The sequence below is a fragment of the Neomonachus schauinslandi genome, chromosome 11 (genome assembly GCF_002201575.2).
Source record: "Neomonachus schauinslandi chromosome 11, ASM220157v2, whole genome shotgun sequence".
In the NCBI taxonomy this organism is placed as follows: Eukaryota; Metazoa; Chordata; class Mammalia; order Carnivora; family Phocidae; genus Neomonachus; species Neomonachus schauinslandi.
The window spans coordinates 51,440,462-51,461,922 of NC_058413.1; the positions used below are offsets into that span (position 1 = coordinate 51,440,462).

The window sequence follows — 21,461 nt, forward strand, 5'->3', positions numbered from 1 at the left end:
TTAACGAACTAAAAGGCACCCCACAGTTTCTTTAATAAAATCTGTAATATATCAAGTAGACATTCAGAATTCTTTATTATAGGTTCCACCAATTGCACAGGATGAAAATAAGAATCTAGTAGTCTACAGTTTTCAGAGACAATCTCTCTCACAAGAGTAAAAATCTAGGCATTCCTATCTCCTGGATACTCCACTGCCTGAAACATGTTCATGTCTAATAATGCCTGCTTAGTGCCTAGTTCTTTCTGGCTTACTGGCATTCCAGCGATGCAATCCCTGCACATCTGGCTCTCCATCCCCTTCAGCTCTATGTACCTGGTGGCTGTAGTGGGGAATGTGACCATCCTGGCAGTGATAAAGGTGGAACGCAGCCTGCACCAACCCATGTACTTCTTCCTGTGTATGTTGGCTGTCATTGACTTGGTCCTGTCAACACCTACCATGCCCAAACTGCTAGCCAACTTCTGGTTTGGTGCCCACAACATTGACCTGGATGCCTGCTTGACCCAGATGTTCTTCATTCACTGTTTTGCCACTGTTGAGTCAGGAATCTTCCTTGCCATGGCTTTTGACTGCTATGTGGCCATCTGTGACCCATTACGCCACACCTTGGTGCTCACTCATGCAGCAGTGGGTCGTTTGGGCCTAGCTGCCCTCCTCTGTGGAGTACTCTACATTGGACTCCTGCCCCTGATGATTCGCCTGAGACTGCCTCTTTACTGGACCCAAATCATTGCCCATTCCTATTGTGAACACATGGCCATAGTTACCTTGGCATGTGGTAACACAACAGTCAACAACTTATATGGAATGGAAATTGGCTTCCTGATATTGATCCTGGATTCATTAGCCATCACTGCCTCCTATGCGATGATTTTCAGGGTTGTAACGGGGTTGGCCACCCCTGAGGCTAGGCTTAAAACCCTAGGGACATGTAGTTCTCACATTTGTGCTATTCTTGTCTTCTATATCCCCATTGCTGTTTCTTCTCTCACTCACCGCTTTGGCCATCATGTGCCTCCCCATATCCATATCCTTTTGGCCAACTTTTACTTCCTCATCCCACCCATCCTCAACCCAGTTGCCTATGCAGTCCATACCAAACAGATTCGAGAGAGACTTCTCCATGTTCTCAAGGCAGGCACTCAACCCAAGTGACCGTTCTGCATCTGTGGGGCATACAGATAATGATGGCAAAAAAAGACTCTGACTGGGGAAGCCAGTGCAATTAACACCCATGCAACTAGGTCTTACCTGAGGTGTGGTGATAAAAGTCAAAGAAGAATGCTAGAATATATTCCACATAACTGTGGATTTTCTCAAAGTGGAGAGAAGAATATCTGAATGGGGAAATCAGGGTATGAGGTTGTTGTTTTTTTTTAAGATTTAATTTATTTATTTGACAGAGACAAAGCGAGAGTGGGAACACAAGAAGGGGGGGAGTGGGAGAGGGAGAAGCAGGCTTCCCGCTGAGCAGGGAGCCTGATGCGGGGCTCGATCCCAGGACCCTGGGATCATGACCTGAGCTGAAGGCAGACACTTAATGACTGAGCCACCCAGGTGCTCCAAGGTATGAGTTTTTATACAGTATCCCTTTTCATACTTGACATAAAATTGCAAAGCCACAGAAGTAGGATTATTTCTTTGACATTTTTGATAAAGGATTTCTAGTTTCTCTTTGGAGAATGTTTTGCACAATTTGTAGATGATAAAATTATACTCTAATACCTTCTTGAAGACAGTTTACAAATTGTTAGTAAAGACTTGGAAAAATTCAACTGCATTGGCAAGCTTTTCCAATCTTTTTGGCTTGCCCCAGAAAAGACCTTTCATTGAGGATGATGGCAATATGAATGTGAGAAATCTTAATCTAATAGTACTTGGACTGGGACTTTCCTGCCCACAGGAGTTAAAGTTCTCAAGCCAGGTTATTCCCCCATTTAAATAAATGGAAATGCAATATCCCACATTTCCTCTTAATAATTAACTGGGAGCAGGGAGGAGGAGACAGAAGGACACTAAGAGATTTTGTTTTGGAGGTCCTGAAATGGTCATGAAGTACAGTAGCCACATTGAAATAATAAAATGACAGAGGGAAGAAAGTAACAGTGTGATAACTGACATGAAAAGAGCTGGATAAGAATGGAGTAAAAGTGATGAGATTAAGTGGAAACGGAGTGATAGATACAAACCTTGAAACAACTTCAGATCTTTTTGGAAAATTCTTGATTCATACTTATTTTGTTATAATTTTACCCTTTTTATTATCATAGGAGTTCTATAACAAGATAATAACCTCAGGTTAGAAACCTACAAGAATTTTGTGGTAATGCATGAAAAATAAAGCAACTACTCCCAATTCTAGTGATTCAGAATTATTGTATGTCCATTTTAGTTCTAAAACATTTTAGACTTCAAATCTAAAATGCTCATTTAACCTCAGTTTACAAACCATTACAAAATCTAAGGTGACTTACCTTAGGTTAAAAAGAAATCTTAGTATTTTGAAAGTATAATCTAAAGAAGCCAATGATTAAGCCAGAGTAGTATTCAAACTTCATATCATCCAAAAAAAAAAAAATGTTTAAAGGAAAACAAATTTAGAATTAGCTAGGGGTTTAAGCTAAACTTTATTTTTTTTTAAAGATTTTATTTGAGAGAGTGTGAGAGAGAGAGAGAGAGAGAGTGAACAAGGTGAGGAGCAGAGGGAGAAACAAGCTCTCTACTGAGCAGGGAGCCCGATGTGGGGCTCAATCCCAGGACTCTGGGATCATGACCTGAGCCAAAGGCAGCCGCCCAACCAATTGCCCCGGAAGCTAACTCTTTTTAGAAAAGAGTTTGTGCTATTCTATTTCCTCAGAATCCTATACCTAACATTAAGGTTAGTTGGGGCATATTAATTTTTCTTTGTTGTTTTGGGATGAGGGGTGCTCATTCCCCCACCTCCTTATCAAGGACTCTGGACTCCAGTGCCAAACTCAAGTTCACTTATTTTAGAAAGGTTATGTTCTATGAACATAAATTTTGGTGCCAAATATAATCTACCTACTATTGCTTGTTTTTTTTTTTAATTAGGAGTTGATAAAAAGATACTATAGAAGCCCCAGAGTTAAAATTTGTTTTACAGAACTATCTCCTGTTCATAGCCCTGGACTTTGGAGAAAATAAAGAAAAATATTCAAATCCATCAGTGGCCACAATGCTGAAGGAATGACAAGGAACCTTTGTCATGGGATAGTTCTTTGGCATATTGCCTAAAGATTTAGGTATAAATCCATGATTTATACTACGTAAAGCAGAAAGTGTATATGGAGATCCAAGGCTTTTATCCTGGGCTTTTATTCTGGGCTTAAATTGCATTTAGTAGGGCTAGTATTAAGAAATTTCTAGCCAAATAATCTCAGAAATACTCCGGTATGATGTTTTTAGATGACCTTCTGGGTCTACCACAGACCAAAATCAAATAACAACCATCTCCAGCTTCATCCCCCTATGTCATCGAATGATTCGGAGTAAAGAGGAGAAATACCATGTGGACATGTGCTCCCATTCCAGCCAGGGAAAACCACCCACGACAACACCCAGACCTATCAGACTTAGGGTGTGAGCTTAGTTACAGAAGGGCATTTAATCCCATTGTCAACCACAGTCGTGTCTGGGCTCTTTCACGAACTTTCATGAAGGGGCTTATCTCACAAGAGGGTGCAATGGAATGTACCCTGGTGAATGCAGTATAAGGACATGACAAGTCCAATAACTGAACATCTTATTCAAAGCCAATATCTCATTTCTCCTTCACATAAATATATGACTATTCCTTTTTAAAATTTTTTATTAAATTCAATTTAACATATACTGTATTAGTTTCAGAAGTAGAATTCAGTGATTCATCAGTTGCATATAACACCCAGTGCTCATTACTTAAGTGCCCTCCTTAATCCCGTCACCCAGTTACCCCATCATCCCACCCACTTCCCTTTCAGCCACCCTCAGTTAGTTCCCTATAGTTAAGAGTCTATTATGGTTTGCCTCCCTCTCTGTTTTCCTCTTTATTTTTCCATCCCTTCCCCTATATTCATCTGTTTTGTTTCTTAAATTCCACATATGAGTGAAATTATATGGTATTTCTTTCTCTAACTTATTTCACTTAGCATAAGTAAACCCTCTAGTTCCATGTATATATATCTCCCTCATCTTTATCCATCATCTGTTGATGAGCATCTAGGCTCTTTACATATTTTGGCAATTGTGGACATTGCTGCTATAAACATTGGGGTGCATGTGCCCCTTCAAATCTCTGTTCTTTTTCTATCAAGACTTACTTGCAGATCCAGAAGTTGCTGACAGTCTTTTATTTCCACCTTGAGTGTGGGTGATAGAAAAAGTGATGATTGGGTTAAAGTTGAGGGAGGGGGCATCATTGTAGTTATTTGTAAATGGTCATGTGACACAGGTGGTTAAGAACTTGGGCTCTGGATTTAGATAAAGGGCAGAGATGGATCTGAACCAATAACTGTCAGACTTTGGATATGTTCACAATCTAAGCCTCATTTTCCTCTTCTTAAAAACAAAAGTAGTGATAGTAGCTTCTCTTGGGCTTATTATAATGATGTAATGAGATAATCTAAAATGCCTGCATAATTTCTGGCACATAAAGAAAAAAACTTGCCTTTTAATAATAATTTTTATTGTGCACTGAGAGGCTGAAGAGAGGAATAACTGAAACAAATTTCTGGAAAAGCTATAGAATATCTGCAATTGTTTCTCACTCATGAATGTACCAACCTCAACTCTAGAAAACTCTGTTCTTTACTTCTCTGCAGAAAGTCATCAACAGAACCAGCTTTCCTCTGATCTCCTTAGCTGCCCCCAGCACCCATTCATGTACAACTGAGGATTTTCAACTAGTGACACCCATTTATTTAGTTTTGGGATGATGAAAGGCCAAATAGCTCTAAACACCTCCTGTGTAACAAGTAAAAAAAATCCATAGTCACAGGCTCAGTTGTACAAAAATGTCACTTCAGGTTTTTCCCTGCATCATCCACAATGGGGCTTAGAGTAAAAATTAAAATCAGGCTATAGAACTTAGTCAATGCCAATTTGTAGTTTAGTCTGATACAGGTTTGTTTGTTTGTTTTTCAGATTCTTTGACTTTTTTTTTTTAATTTTATTATGTTATGTTAGTCACCATACAGTACATCATTAGTTTTTGATGTAGTGTTCCATGATCATTGCTTTCATACAACACCCAGTGCTCCATGCAAAATGTGCCCTCCTTAATACCCATCAACAGGCTAACCAATCCCCCCACCTCCCTCCCCTCTAAAACCCTCAGTTTGTCTCTCAGAGTCCATAGTCTGTCATGGTTCATCTCCCCCTCCGAATTCCACCCCCCTTCATTTTTCCCTTCCTTCTCCTAATGTCCTCCGTGCTATTCCTTATGTTCCACAAATAAGGGAAACCATATGATAATTGACTTTCTCTGCTTGATTTATTTCACTTAGCATAATCTCCTCCAGTCCCATCCATGTTGATGTAAAAGTTGGGTATTCATCCTTTCTGATGGTTGAGTAATATTCCATTGTATATATGGACCACATCTTCTTTATCCTCTCATCCGTTGAAGGGCATCTCAGCTCTTTCCACAGTTTGGCTATTGCGGACATTGCTGCTATGAACATTGCGGTGCATATGGCCTTTCTTTTCACGACATCTGTGTCTTTGGGGTAAATACCCAGGAGTGCAATTGCTGGGTGATAGAGTAGCTCTATTTTTAATTTTTTGAGGCACCCCCACACTGTTTTCCAAAGTGGCTGTACCAACTTGCATTCCCACCAACAGTGTAAGAGGGTTCCCCTTTCTCCACAACCTCTCCAACATTTGTTTCTTGCCTTGTCAGTTGTTGCCATTCTAACTGGTGTAAGGTGGTATCTCAGTGTGGTTTTGATTTGAATTTGCCTGATGGCTAATGATGATGAACATTTTTTCATGTGTCTGTTAGCCATTTGTATGTCTTCTTCAGAGAAGTGTCTGTTCATGTCTTCTGCCCATTTTTGGACTTGATTATTTGTTTTTTGGGTGTTGAGTTTGAGAAATTCTTTATAGATCTTGGATACCAGCCCTTTATCTGTAGTGTCATTTGCAAATATCTTCTCCCATTCTGGGGGTTGCCTCTTTGTTTTGTTGACTGTTTCCTTTGCAGAAGCTTTTTATCTTGATGAAATCCCAAAAGTTCACTTTTGCTTTTGTTTCACTTGCCTTTGGAGATGTATCTTGAAAGAAGTTGCTGTGGTCAATGTCAAAGATGTTACTGCCTATGTTCTCCTCTAGGATGGATTCCTGTCTCACATTGAGGTTCTTCATCCATTTTGAGTTTACTTTGTGTGTGGTATTGGAGAATGGTCAAGTTTCATTCTTCTGTATATAGCTGTCCAATTTTCCCAGCACCATTTATTGAAGAGACTGTCTTTTTTCCATTGCATATTTTTTCCTGCTTTGTCGAAGATTCTTTGACCATAGAGTTGAGGGTCCATATCTGGGCTCTCTATTCTGTTCCATGGGTCTATATGTCTGTTTTGTGCCAGTACCATGCTGTCTTGATGATCGCTGCTTTGCAATATAACTTGAAATGGGACAACGTGATACCCCAGATTTGTTTTTCTTTTTCAACATTTCCTTGGTGATTCGGGGTCTTTTCTGATTCCATACAAATTTTAGGATTGTTTGTTCCAGCACTTTGAAAAATGCCATTGGAATTTTGATCGGGATGGCATTGAAGGTATAGATTGCTCTGGGTAGCATAGACATTTTAACAATGTTTATTCTTCTGATCCATGAGCATGGAATGTTTTCCATCTTTTTGTGTCTTGTTCAATTTCTTTCATGAGTGTTCTGTAGTTCCTAGAGTATAGATCCTTTACCTCTTTGGTTAGGTTTATTCTGGGGTATCTTATGGATTTGGTGCTATTGTAAATGAAATCGATTCTCTAATTTCTCTTTCTACAGTTGCATTATTAGTGTATAAGAAAGCAACTGATTTCTGTGCATTGATTTTGTATCCTGCCACATTACTGAATTGCTGGATGAGCTCTAGTAATTTGGGGGTGGAGTCTTTTGGGTTTTCCACATAAAGTATCTTATCATCTGTGAAGAGAGTGAGTTTGACTTCTTCTTTGCCAATTTGAATACATTTTATTTCTTTTTTTGTCTGATTGCTGTTGCTAGGACTTCTAGTACTATGTAGAACAATAGTGGTGAGAGTGGGCATCCTTGACGTGTTCCTGATCTTAAGGGAAAGGCTCTCAGCTTTTCCCCATCGGGGATGATATTCGCTGTGGGTTTTTCATAGATGGATTTTATGAACTTGAGGAATGTTCCCTCTATCCCTATACTCTGAAGAGTTTTAATCAGGAAAGGATGTTGAATTTTGTCAAATGCTTTTTCTGCATCAATTGAGAGGACTATATGGTTCTTCTCTCTCCTCTTATTAATGTGTTCTATCACACTGATTGATTTGTGAATGTTGAACCACCCTTGCATCCCGGGAATAAATCCCACTTGGTCGTGGTGGATGATCCTTTTAATGTATTATTGGATCCTATTAGCTAGGATTTTGTTGAAGATTTTGGAATCCATATTCATCAGGGATATCAGTCTGAAATGTTCCTTTTTGATGGGGTCTTTGCCTGGTTTGGAGATTAAGGTAATGCTGGCCTCATAGAATGAGTCTGGAAGCTTTCCTTCTGTTTCTATTTTTTCAAACAGCTTCAGGAGAATAGGTATTATTTCTTCTTTGAATGCTTGGTAGAATTCCCCAGGGGATCCATGAGGCCCTGGACTCTTGTTTTTTCGGAGGTTTTTGATCACTGCTTCAATCTCGTTACTAGTTATTGGCCTATTCAGGTTGTCAATTTCTTCCTGTTTCAGTCTTGGGAGTTTACAGGTTTCCAGGAAGGCATCCATTTCTTCCAGGTTGCTTAATTTATTGGCATATAGTTGTTGATAATAATTTCTAATAATTGTTTCAATTTCTTTGGTATTAGTTGTGATCTCTCCCCTTTCATTCATGGTTTTATTAATTTGGGTCCTTTCTCTTTTCCTTTGGATAAGTCTGGCCAGTAGTTTATCGATCTTATTAATTCTTTCAAAGAACGAGCTTCTAGTTTCATTGATCTGATCTACTGTGCTTCTGCTTTCTAAATTCATTGATCTCTGCTCTAATCTTAATTATTTTTCTTCTAATGCATGGCTTAGGCATTGTTTGTTGCTTTTTCTCTAGTTCCTTAAGGTGTAAAGTTAGTTGGTGAATTTGGAATTTTTCTATTTTTTTGAGTGAGGCTTGGATGGCTATGTATTTCTCCCTTAGGACTGCCTTTGCAGTATCCCACAGGCTTTGGACCAATGTGTTTTCATTCTCATTGGTTTCCATGAATTGTTTAAGTTCTTCTTTGATTTCCTGGTTGACCCAAACATTCTTGAACAGAGTGGCCTTTAGCTTCCAAGTGTTTGAATTTCTTCCAAATTTTTTCTTGTGATTGAGTTCCAGTTTTAAAGCATTATGGTCTGAGAATATGCAGGGAGTAACCTCAGTCTTTTGGTATCAGTTGAGACCTGATTTGTGACCCAATATGTGGTCTATTCTGGAGAAAGTTCCATGTGCACTCGAGAAGAATGAGTATTCTGTTGTTTTAGGGTGGAATGTTCTGTATATATCTATGAGGTCCGTCTGGTCCAGTGTGTCATTCAAAGCTCTTGTTTCTTTGTTGATTTTTCTGCTTAGATGATCTGTCTATTGCTGAGAGTGGAGTATTGAGGTCTCCTACAATTAATGTATTATTATCAATATGACTCTTTATTTTGGTTAACAGTTGGCTTATGTAGTTGGCTGTTCCCATGTTGGGGGCATAGATATTTACAATTGTTAGATCTTCTTGTTGGATAGACCCTTTAAGAATGATATAGTGCCCTTCTGTGTCTCTAACTACAGTCTTTAGCTTAAAATCTAATTTGTCTGATATAAGAATTGCTACCCCAGCTTTCTTTTGAGGTCTGTTGGCATGGAAGATGGATCTCTTCCTTCACTTTCAGTCTGGATGTATCTTTAAGTTCAAGATGAGTCTCTTGTAGACAGCGTATGGATGGGTCCTGTCTTTTTATCCAATCTGTAACCTGTGCCATTTTATGGGAGCACTTAGGTCATTTACATTGAGAGTGATTATTGAAAGATATGAATTTGTCATCATGTTGCCTGTGAAGTCCTTGTTTCTATAGATTGTCTCTGTAAATTTCTGTTCTATATCACTCTTGGGGTCTTTCTCCTTTTATAGAACCCCTCCTTAATATTTCTTGCAGGGCCGACTTAGTGGTCACATATTCTTTCAGTTTCTGCTGGTCTTGGAAGCTCTGCATCTCTCCATCCATTCTAAATGACAGCCTTGCCGGATAAAGTATTCTTGGCTACATGTTCTTCTCATTTAGTGCGCTGAATATGTCTTGCCAGCCCTTTCTGGCTTGCCAGGTCTCTGTGGATAGGTCTGACATTATTCTGATATTCCTCCCTCTGTACGTAAGGAATCTCTTCCCTGTAACTGCCCTTAAGATGATTTCCTTGGTTCTAAGATTTGCAAGTTTTACTATTACATGCCAGGGCATTGGCCTGTTTTCCTTGATCTTGGGAGGGGTCCTCTCTGCCTCTAGGACACGAATGTTTCATTCCCCAGATTAGGGAAGTTCTCAGCTATGATTTGCTCAAATATATCTTCTAGTCCTCTCTCTCTCTCCACCCCCTCAGGGATCCCAATAATTCTGATATTGGAACATTTCATGGTGTCACTTATTTCTCTAATTCTGTTTTCATGGATTTTGAGCTGTTTCTCTCTGGCCTCCTCTTTTTCCTTCTTTTCTATCAATTGGTTTTCTAGATCACTAATTCGTTCTTCTGCCTCGCTTACCCTAGCTGTTAGATTTTTTCTAGATTAGATTGGATCTCACTGATAGCACTTTTAATTTCTGCCAGTTCAGCTTTCATTTCTGCCCTTAGAGACTCTATGTTGCCCTAATCAATTTTTCCATTCTAGCTATCATCTTCATAAATGTTACCCTGAAGTCCATTTCCAACATCTTGGTTATATCTGTATCCATTTGTAAATCTGTGGCAGAAGTCACAGTCTCTGAGTCTTTCCTATTTTGGGGGTTCTTCCTCCTAGTCATTCTGTTGAGGGGTGGTTGAGGGAATGTACAGAATCCACAACCCAAGCAAGATGCACCTGTATTATAGGGACCTTAGGGTTGTCCACCTCTTGTTCTCCCAGCCTATCTTCTGGGGGAGGGGCCTGCCATGCTGTTACTCAGGCAACCCTGTTTGGGCAGAGTTGCCCTGCCCCCTGGGCAGGGGGATGGGCTCAGTGAAAACCAGTTTTGGGGGGCTTTTGTTCTCTGGTGGCTTTCCCTGGTGGCTTTCCGCGTCTCTTCCAAGAGTCAGAGCAGAAGAGACTGTTTCCAACCCTCTGCCTCAGAGCAGAGAGACCGCAGTCTGTTCGTCAGTGAGCTCTCCAGGCCACACCGTCTCCGTTTCTGTCTGTGCTGCTATAAGCTGCAGCATCCTGTGTTGTGCACCCCTCAGCAGGGCTCACAGTCCTTGCCTCCAGGTCGGGTCTGGGGGTACGTCTCTGCCCTTTGCATTTCTAAAACCACCAGCCGCCTCCAGTTTGCATGTGTGGCCCTGCCGCTCCAGGTTTCAAATGATACAACTATCATTTATTAAACATCTTTTTTTCTTTTTTTTTTTTTTTTGCCCTAAAGTGCTTTCCCCACTGCTACCGGTCTGCAAGTTTGTGCCCGGTCCCCAGCACGGGAGGCTTTCGCTCACTGGTGGTGAAGGATCCCCAGGGCCCCCTCCCCCCTCTGTTTATCTTCCAGTATCTGCCCACGGAATCATGGCTCCCCGCTTCATACCTCGAAACCAACTGCCTGTGATATTCTGTTTGCAGAGATCCAGATATATATCTTCTTACATCTCAGGCTGATTTTGTGGGTGTTCAGAGTGGTCTGGTAGATATCCAGCTCAATTCAGGAATAGGGGCCCCTACTCCTCCACCATCTTTTCCTCTCAGGTCCTGATACAGGTTTTAAAAGTCCCCTGGAAGTTTTTCTGTCACCTTCTACCTTGTGTTAAATTTAAAACTGCACTAGGGAATGGGTGTGTTCCTATAAGATTGCCATCATGGCAATCACATAGGAGAAGACTATCTCCTTCCTTATTCCTCACCTGGCCTCTGACCCTAAATACATCTTGTGCTATATTTATGATGGTTCTTCACATTGTGACCATGGGAAATGACCATCTCCTACTAGATTCTCTAGTGCTGTCGATCCACTGAGATTACAATCACATCTCCACAGGACCCTGGCAGGGATTGTCTCCTCTGTATCCTTCTAATTCTCATCCCTTCATCCCAGTAGCAGGGCTGTGTGCAAACTGGCCAGAGTGATCACTCTTACTTTCTTTCAGCCAACTTCTTTCTCTCACTTGCCTCAGGACCACTTCCACACCACTCTGAGCCTTGGGAGTCTCAGCTAATGGAGTAGCTCTAATCAATATCCTTCTTCCTGCCGGGCACACAGGGTCTTTGTACCTAACCTAATCTAAATCCAAAAAGAAAAACCAGTTCTGCCAGATCAGATACCCTTATAAATCTTTCATCTTTCTGGATCAAGGCTTTTGAACTTAAAAGCCAAGAATCTTTGTCCTGCTAGAAAGGCATAGTAGAAAGCCCTGGCTCTCCTGATATTCTTCTATGATTGGATTCTCGAATTGAGAATTCTAGAATTGAGCTTGAGAAGTGACTCTGCAAAATATCTAGAAATAAAAGCCTAAGATCTAGGGGTCTATATTTCTGGAAATCTTGCCTGATCAGCACAAATTTCCTCCTTGGGAGGAAATATCCCCCCCTCCTTGGGGGCATAATATGGTTGTTAAATTTTACTCACTTGCTCACTTGATTCAAATGGAACCAACATCAGCCAAGTATAAAATTTATTATGTTACTCACAATTGAATTAGAATCTTGACATGGACTCCTTTTCAAGGAATATTTTCTGGTCCAATCCTGATTTGTTAAAGTTGGATGGATATGAAAGTGATTCAGAGTTGAGACCTAATTATTCAAGGGATATAAGCATCTCACTGTGTGCTACAGGAAGATTAGATAGACAGATATATGATATAGTTAAATAGGCAGGTAGATTTTCACTCAGGAGCTAATGTTATTCTCAATTTGATTTGTCCAAGATTTCTCAGATGCATCTAATGTTAGGGCAGTGTACTATGTCTTCCTGGCCAAGCTGGAACTGTTTCTCAGAACTCCTTTCCCTGTGAGGTTCCTGTTTAGGGTTAGTGGGAGGGCCCATATCTGTGAGATTGGAAAGCAGAAGTGAAACAGCAACCATTATTTTCTAAAGGTATGTAGAGTGCCAGGTGCTGCTGTAGCTCCTCCTTTTTTCCCTGATGTATGGGCTCACCTTATGGGCATGGAGTAGCAGCTGAGCTCATAATTCCTTCATCTCCTGCCACATCACCTTCCATTTCTCCAGATCCTGGGCCAAGTGTGTGTTCAGCTCAATGGTGAAAGGCAGCTCCTTCTGCCAGTCACCTGCATTGTAAAGGCTGGAGGCAGTGAGTGAGATGTGGATTCTAGGCTTCCTCTGTAGGTTCCAGTTCATCCTTGGGAGATGCTTATCCCTACTCTACTTTTATAATCCACATCCAGATTTTCTTCCTGAGTGTTGGTCCTGCTGAACTATAGGGCCACTTCAGACTCATAGTCTTCCATTATAGTTTGCCAGCTCCCCTAATTGCTTAAGGTCTAATCCTTATAATCAATCCCTTATTCTATATCATTCATAGTGGTTCTGCCTCCCTGATCAAACCGTAACTGATATATCAGGTTTCTTTCTCTATCCACCCTCATCCATTCTAAGGTAGGAAAGAAAATCCAAAGTCAGAACTATGCTATGTACCTTTTTAGTACAGGTAGAACCTCTTCAACAATTCATTTCATCTTTTTCACCACTCCTGTTGGCAATAAGAATTATTCATAGGGTTAGGATAGCTCACTAATAGAGAAATGTTTTACTCTGGGACTAGAACAAAAGCTAAGATAAAAGTTTAACAGACTTGGGACATGAGTTATTGCACCACAGGGCTCTGGGGAGAGGATCTATGGCATTAAGATATTTCCTATACTTGAGAGATTACAAGGCTACTAGAGGAATCCTTAAAATGGGATTTAGTGTCGTCACAACCAACATTTATTAAACATCTTTTTTGTGTGTGTGTGCCAGATACAAACCTGAGTATATAGGTTACTTTATATAGGTTAACTAATTAAATCCTCAAACCCTCCTATATAGATACTACACTATTTTGAAAGTGAGGCAACTGGCTTTGGAGAAGTCATTTAATTTCATGAAGGCTCATTGACCTGGATTTGAAACTTGGTTCCACCAGTGTATCTGAGATCTGCTCTCACCACCATGCTATCGCTGTACTACCACTCCCTCTGCTGGGCCATCTTCTGTTGAGGTGAACAAATAACCAAGAAAGAAGAATCATCCAATGGAGTGATTTGGTTTAATTGGAGGTCCTGCTGGCTGCTGTAGTTTAAGGCAAGTGCCTCAAAGTATATCAGGCTCACTTACTGTCATCTGTTTCTAGACAGTTCAGCTTCAAATAATTCTATTTTGAATCATGGATCAACAGAAAATATAGTATTCCTGTTCCTGTCTTAACTCTCATCAGTTCTTCCTAGAGCTACATGACAAATTTATGAACACTAGCTTGTTTTAAGGCTTCTAGGCCCAAACCAAGACACTATTGGTACAGGTAATTCTCCCATATTTTCTTATTCAGGCACACCCTCTCTTGTGTGCCTCATTATCTTTCAAGGCCCTTTCTGGATTAACAATATAGTCTTACATAAGAGAAATATCTTCTTGACTGGCAGCTTCACCAATCTGAATCTTCCCAAGCCTCCCTAAACTTTTAGGTTTCTGAATTAACGACTTTGTGTGAAAATAATGTTCTACAAAATCAAGCTATACCATTTTATGACTATTTTAAAAAACACAGATATTAGAGTACCAATGACTTTATTACCTTGAATGAGATTTTTACCTAGTAATTTGGAAATTTTGTTGGCATTTGTAAAATAAGATTTTAGAAGATGATACCTAAGCTCTTTTATTAGGTCCTAAATTGAAAAACAGTCTGTTTACCAAGGGAAGACAGGAATGGAACTTTTACAAGCCTATGAGCACCAGATATGGGAGCAATATTTCATTAAGGATCTTTCAGCAGACTCAACTTTCTGTGATTTCTATCTCCTATTGCATGAGGATAGAAATTTCCATTTCTGAGGATTCAGGATCCAAACATCTTCCTTCCATTCATATAACTACACACTCCCTTTCCTGTGGGTGATATTGCTGGTAATGGCAGAAGCTTAGAAGAAGGCCAACCAAAGTCAGGAGACTGGAAGAAGCAAGGTGTCAGTCATCAAATAGACTGCACTTAGACTCCAAACTAATTCTTGGGCAAAACTTTGAGCAGTCATCAAAAAAACCAAGCTATAAAAATTAATGATGTACTACTATATGTTGGCTAACTGAATATAATTTTTAAAAAAAAGGTTTAAGCAGATGATAGGACAGAATTAGGGCAGAATGGGTTGTTACAAATTGGGTGCTGAAGAGACCATGGTTCTAGCTCCTAGCATTCAAGTTTCTTTGATATGAGTCCATCACACTGCCCTATTGTTCTGATCCTGTAATTCATGAGTACAAAAATATCACCCATAATATATTTAAGGCATCAACAAATGTTTGGATAGATAGATGGATAAATGAATGAATTTACGAATGCATGAATTTCTTTAAGTTCAGATGGATGAGATGATCAAATTACATATCATCCAGGTATTTTATAACTTGATACAATTAAGATGTTACGGTCTTAAGTCTTCAGGAAAAAAACCTTAGGGTCACAGACAGCTGTTTGTTATAGCCCAATCCAAGTGCTAACAATGGACTTAGCAATCATTATTAAGGATCAAATATTTTCATACTTATCTATAAGCTGACATTGCCATGCACATATTAGTTCCTCAGCTAGTGCTTAACATCATTAGGGATTGAGACTGGTAAAATCACAATACAGTCCTGAAGTGGAAGCTAAGGTATTTGATTTGCATTTCTAGAATGAAAATAGATCCATTCAAATCCTGCCCATTCTGGAAGTTTCAAGTCAAACACTAGGGTCTGCATATGTGCTTTAGAGAAGAGATTCTCCAACTTCTTGTCAGTGAACTCCATAACTGCATAAAGAGATATGTAATTTTTCAAAATGAAGTTAACATCTAGAATTTTTGTCATCTAATTCAAATATATAATTCCTGGATTACATTAAATATTGGTATTTTAAAATAAAACTGCTATATCAAACTTTTAAATGTAATCAGTATTATAGAAATATTTTGATACCCATCTGTTTAAAATAAGGACAAGATCTCCTTTAACAGTCAAACTTTACATCATCCTCCTTTCTCTGTAAATTATTGCATTTGTCTTAAAAATTGTTTTTACAGTGCCAGTTTCACAAAAAGCTTCAGAACTAAGAAGGGACACAAAGCCAGGACCAACCAACAACATTCTCAGAGGGAGGTCTCAGCATTACAGGAACTCATCTACCAAAATTGACTAGACATCTCCCAAACTGGAGTCCTACCCAAGGGAGAGCTCAGATCCTTGGACTTTAGTCGTGTCATCTGTGGAGGTGATGCTATACTGAGGGTAGCAGCGAGGCCCATTCTTCAGTCTGGTCCTTGTAAGGTTGGTCTCTCTGTCTCTAACTCACTTCCCAAACACAGGTGGGTAAGAATTCAATTCTACTTGGTGTCAAAACTACTTGAAACATAGACCAAGTGCCATTCCTGGGATGAGGGAGGGATTTAATGTCAGGATTAGAGCAGAAACCAGAACATCCTTCCCCAAGAAAGAGGTACAAATGGCTGGAGTTGACCTAGGAAATCCAAGTCAGTAGACTATAAATTTGATCATTTACATGCGTGTGTATATATACTTACACATATGCAAATATTAGACACATTGATTATTGTATTTATATAAGTGTACATAACCTATGAAATATGTACTTAACCACCACATACCGTTATATTTTATATTATAAAACCTACAATAATGTAAATATTAAAAGGCTGAAGAAAATAGGAAAAAATGAAAATTCTAACATTTTTCTCTACCTGAGTAGGCCATTTTGTGCTCCTATTTTGCAGACCATCCTTTTTAGACAATTAGGGGTTTTGTAATACACAAGATGATATATGTACAACTTTAACATCTTCTATAGTTTATGGACATTCTACCACTTCATGTCTTCTCCAGTCTTTTATCCAACTTGGTATTTCTTAATATTCTGAGGACCACTCCTGTTTTCATGTCATTCTTGACTTTTGTTCTATTCCATGGAGGTAGAAATGCCAGGATCCAGGTGCACCTGGGTGGCTCAGTTGGTTGAGCAACCAACTCTTGGTTTTGGCTCAGGTCATGATCTCAGGGTCATGAGACTGAGCCCTGTGTTGAGCTGCATGCTGAGTATGGAGCCTGCTTAAGATTCTCTTTCCTTCTCCTTCTGCCCCTTCCTGCTCTGCTCACTCTTGCACTCAAAACAAATAAATCCTTTTTTTAAAAAAATGCCAGGATCTGGCTATGTTTTTTGACTTGTTCTATCTACTTAGGTGATCACATACTCTTAAAAAAATCAGACCTCTAATTTCACACATGTGGCACCCCAAATAATATGTCAAACATAAATATCCAAGGGAACTAGAGCTCATAGGTTGGAATATCAGAGAAGAGAGAAAATGCACTGGAGATCTGCAGTCTTCATCTGAGTACCATTTAGTGCTTACTTGGGAGAAAATTACCTGAAACTTAGGGAAAGACCACCCCAGAATACTAGAGGAAAAAAATCTCCAGTTCTCACACCAGGCTGGGAATAGTTCTTGTTCCTACAAGCCAGAGTAGAAATCCTCATGAGTCATCAGACTTTTTTTTTTCCAAAAATGCTTTTACTCAGTAGTAGTAACAAATTAAGCCTAAACTAAAAGCAGCTCTGGTCCTGACAAAGCCTGAAAGCAAAACCTAAAGGATGAAATGGTTTCCAACAACTTAACCATGACCCAGAACAAAGCTCAAGAACATATATATATAAAATACAGAAGTATCCAGTACCCAAAAGTAAAATTCAACTTATCTGGTGTTCAACCAAAAGTTATCAGGAAATACACATAAGAAAAATCAAAACAAATTTTTAAAAAGGTGCAGATAAAATTAGTATATAAGGATATTGAATATACAGAATACATTTATATTTGTTTAAGAAGCTAGAGGAAAGATTGAGCATGTTTAGAGGCATCAAAGATATTTTAAAAATGCCTAAATCAAACTTTCAAAGAAGAAAATTACAATATCTGAGATAAAATATATATACACTTACCTATGAAAATTACAATATCAGATGAAATGTACAATATCAGATTAAAAAATACAATAAAGGGATATAACAGGCACAATGGTGATACAGAAGCATCCTGAACAAAACACTACTTGAAATTCAAGGAATTGTGCTTATTTCTAATATTGCTTGTTAAAATGTTGGGTGAAGCTTGTCTTCTTTTTTTATGTTCATCTGCATTCTAACTCTGTCAATTGGCCATTCTAAGCTATCAATGGGTTTGGGGGCTACCCTAGGTAACACTATGTCTGGTTCAGTCAAGGATCCATGCAGAGGCATTGTTGGGACAACTTACAATTACTCAGGCTCCAGAAAATCCAGAACTAGGGTGCAAGAATTGTTGGAAGTGTTATGATTAAGTTTGAATTAGCACACATTTTCCATATCCTCTTGTATCATTTATGTAACTGTAAAACTTCAACTCTAAAAATAGCATGCATGTATTCTCATACTGCTGTGCTCCATCTAAGCACATAGTATTAATTCATGATAAGAAATAACTCACCTTTGACTATTTGAGTAAAGCTAGCCATGCAGACCATAGTTTATTACATAGTAATTGATTTCATATGCTACTAGACTTATATGTTGGATAAAATCATTCTCTGTGGAGGGTAGGAGTATCACCTGAAAGGCAATTTCATTTCTGCACCAAACATAAGGACAAATCAGATCTTGCAGCCTGGAAATACTTACTTAATCCATTTACTACATTCAGTTTACTAAATAACAATGACAGATAATTAGTTTCCAGAATGTACTGTGGAAAAAAATACCCACAATATTTGTGGCATGTAACAATAAAAATGTATCTTTCACACATCTGGAGATTGGCTGAGATGACTGTGCTGGTATCAACTGGATTTGCTTATCCATCCACAAGTCAGCTGGGGAATCTGCTGACCCAAGGTGGGTTTGGTTGTAAGGCTCTGCTTCAAGTTGATCATGCAGTTCTCCACTTTTTCCTCTTCCTCATTGGACAAATGGGCTAACCAGGGTATATCCTTATGGTGCAGCAGAATCAGAAGACGGCAAACCCCATTGCACAAGCAAATTTCAAGCCTCTGCTTGCACCACATCTGCTAATGCCCCATTGGTGCAGATAGCCAACCCCATAGTCAGTGAGGTTTTACACTCTGGGAGAGGGAATATTTTTTGAATAGTAATCTAATCTATCATGCACAGTGCCCCATCTCTACTGAGGAAAACCAAGCAAGAGTCTGGGTTAGCTCAGGGAACAGTCAGAGGCTCTTGGTCTAGGCTGAAGGAAAAATTCTGTCCTTGGACATGCTCATTCTTTTAACACAGGCAAAAAACAAGACAGACTAGGCCAAGCTACATGAACACATTTTGAAGTTTATTATTGTGAAATATTTTAAGACCACTCAAATTCCACTGGCTGAAGGAAGTCACATAGCAAGATTTAACATTCCAAGAGTGAGAAAATTCCCCTCCATGGTAGAGGGATGGGAGAGTAAATATCTGTGAACAATAATACAGTCTACTGCAACTATATATTTTAACTTTTCTTTAGCTTCAGAAGTCTCAACTTCAAAAGGAAAGGGCATTAATCTTTGTTTCCATATTACATAGCTCAAAGATGGTATTCAGCTCTTCATTCAATAAATTTTACTAAGTGGGGTTTTTTTCTAGAAAAATACATATGCACATATGCACATGAAAAGTTACTTACAGGATGTGAATTTACATAAAAGGATGTCAGAAGACTCTTTTGCTAAATGTTCAACAAAGGAATTGGCTGTTAGTTCCTTGGACTTCTTTTCTGACTCCTACTGACTTAATGGAAGAAATAAGTCTGCTTAGAAGTGTAGTTGTTCAGGGGCTCCTGGGTGGCACAGTTGGTTAAGCATCCGACTCTTGGTTTCAGCTAAGGTCATGGTCTCGGGGTCTTGGGATTGGGGGATAGAGCCCAGCATTGGGCTCTATGCTGAGCCTGCTTGGGACTCTCTCGCCCTCTCCCTCTGCCCCTCACCTCCCCCTGCTCTCTCTCTCTCTCTCTCATTCTCAAATAAATAGATAACTCTTTTTTAAAAAAGTAGATCTATCCAAATGTAGAGCCCATAACATTGTGTGGTAGTAGGTTAATAGAGTGGCAGAAGACTAGATGCCATTTAGAAAAGATATGGAAGCAGTTTTAGTACTAGAAGAGGTGTTGTCCTTTGGGTCACAAAATTTGTGGTTCAATTCCTCATTCATAGTCTAGGTGAAGAGTTCACCAAAACCTCAACTTCTTGTGCCAATCTCAGCCAATATTCCTGTTCTCTTTCATCCAGATGACAGTAGCATTTGGGAAGCTTCTTTGTTTTCCTTAATCATGTGATGAGTCTATGAGAATAGGGTCAAATCTCTGCTATCAGACAGGCTAAAGTTTGATCTGACTAGATCTGTGAGGAATGAAACCTCATTTTCCTTGTCATACTAAAGAATTGCCAAACATGGAGATTACAATTTTCCTACTTAAGATGTTTCCTCTCCACCTCAATCCAATATCCACTCAGTACTGAACTGGTAGGTAAAGAAGACAGTATGTTACTACACATTCTTTCTCCAGAATAGACTGAGCACATGATCACGAATCTGCTTGGTCTTGACACCATAGATGATGGGGTTGATCATGGGTGGAAAAAGAAGATAGAAAATAGCAAGGAGTATGTGGACATGAGGGGCAGCCTGGCGAGCCACACGGTGCATGACTGAGGAGATGACCACAGGCGTGTAGGTGGACAATATGGCACCTATGTGAGACACACATGTCCCAAAGGCCTTGTAGTGGGCCTCCTGAGAGGCAAGCTGTAGAACTGCCCGAAGGATGAAGATATAAGGATAACAAACAGCAGGTCCAACACCGCTATAAACATGGCCACAGCAATGCCATAGACATTGTTGAAGCAAGTATCCCCACAGGCCAGCCTTACCATGGCGATGTGCTCACAGTAGCAGTGGGCAATCATGGGGCCTCGGCAGTAGTGGAAGCCTTTGAGCAGAAAGGGGAGTGGAGTCATTAGTGTCACAGCCTGAGCCACAGCAGCCATGCCAATCTTGGTGGTAAGGGGCCCAGTCAGCACCATAGCGTAGTGCAGTGGCTTACAGATGGTCACATAGCAGTCAAAGGCCATGGCCAGCAGCACTGCTGACTCCATGATAGAGAAGGAATGGAGAAAGAACATCTGGACCAGACAGCCATAGAAGCTGATCTCCCGATCTCTGAACCAAAAAATAGCTAACATTTTGGGAAGTGTTGTAGAAGAGAGGACCAGATCAATGGCTGCCAACATGGCCAGAAAGAGGTACATGGGCTCATGAAGGGCTGCATCAGTCTGAATAATGAAGAGGAGGGTGCAGTTGCTTAGCAGGGCTAAAGTATAAGCTGAGCAGAACGGAATGGAGATCCAGTTATGTAGGTGCTCCAGGCCTGGGATCCCCATCAACACAAAGACTGCCGGATGGGTTGAGGTGATATTGGAGGCTGACATGGCCATTGGAAATTTTCTTCCTATTGTCTACTTCCACAGGGCTCTTCCAGAAAATATCCAGTGTCAGCATAATTATAGCATTCAATTTCAAACTCTGACCATTCACATGGAAGGATTAGCCCTTGATCTCATTTCTAGATCTTCAATTAGAAAATAATCCTAATATACATTATGAAACATACATGATCTCTGCCCTCAATGTACTTAAAAATCATTAGGTAATCAGAACATTAAATACCAATTGAGCTAGTATCACAGGCAATCTTCATTGAGGAATTGAGTGGAAGAAGAGCTTTCTGTGGTCTTTGTGTGGCCCAGGACCACTTTGTAAAAGATGTAGATCCCTGCTATTTTCAATCTTACCAAAGACATTC

General features: G+C 39.7%; 2 protein-coding genes across 2 annotated transcripts; one reads left to right on the forward strand and one right to left on the reverse strand.

The window, feature by feature from the left end:
* The first annotated feature begins 204 nt into the window (after positions 1-204).
* Positions 205-1,158, forward strand: LOC110593457 (olfactory receptor 52M1-like). Its single transcript, XM_021704722.1, has one exon. It carries the CDS (start codon positions 205-207, stop codon positions 1,156-1,158), a length of 954 nt encoding a protein of 317 aa, XP_021560397.1.
* Positions 1,159-20,146: 18,988 nt separating this feature from the next.
* On the reverse strand, positions 20,147-21,093 carry LOC110593452 (olfactory receptor 52K1-like). Its single transcript, XM_021704719.2, is given in 2 exon segments — positions 20,147-20,436; positions 20,439-21,093. Coding segments are annotated over 2 exon segments (945 nt in total).
* Positions 21,094-21,461: the final 368 nt, after the last annotated feature.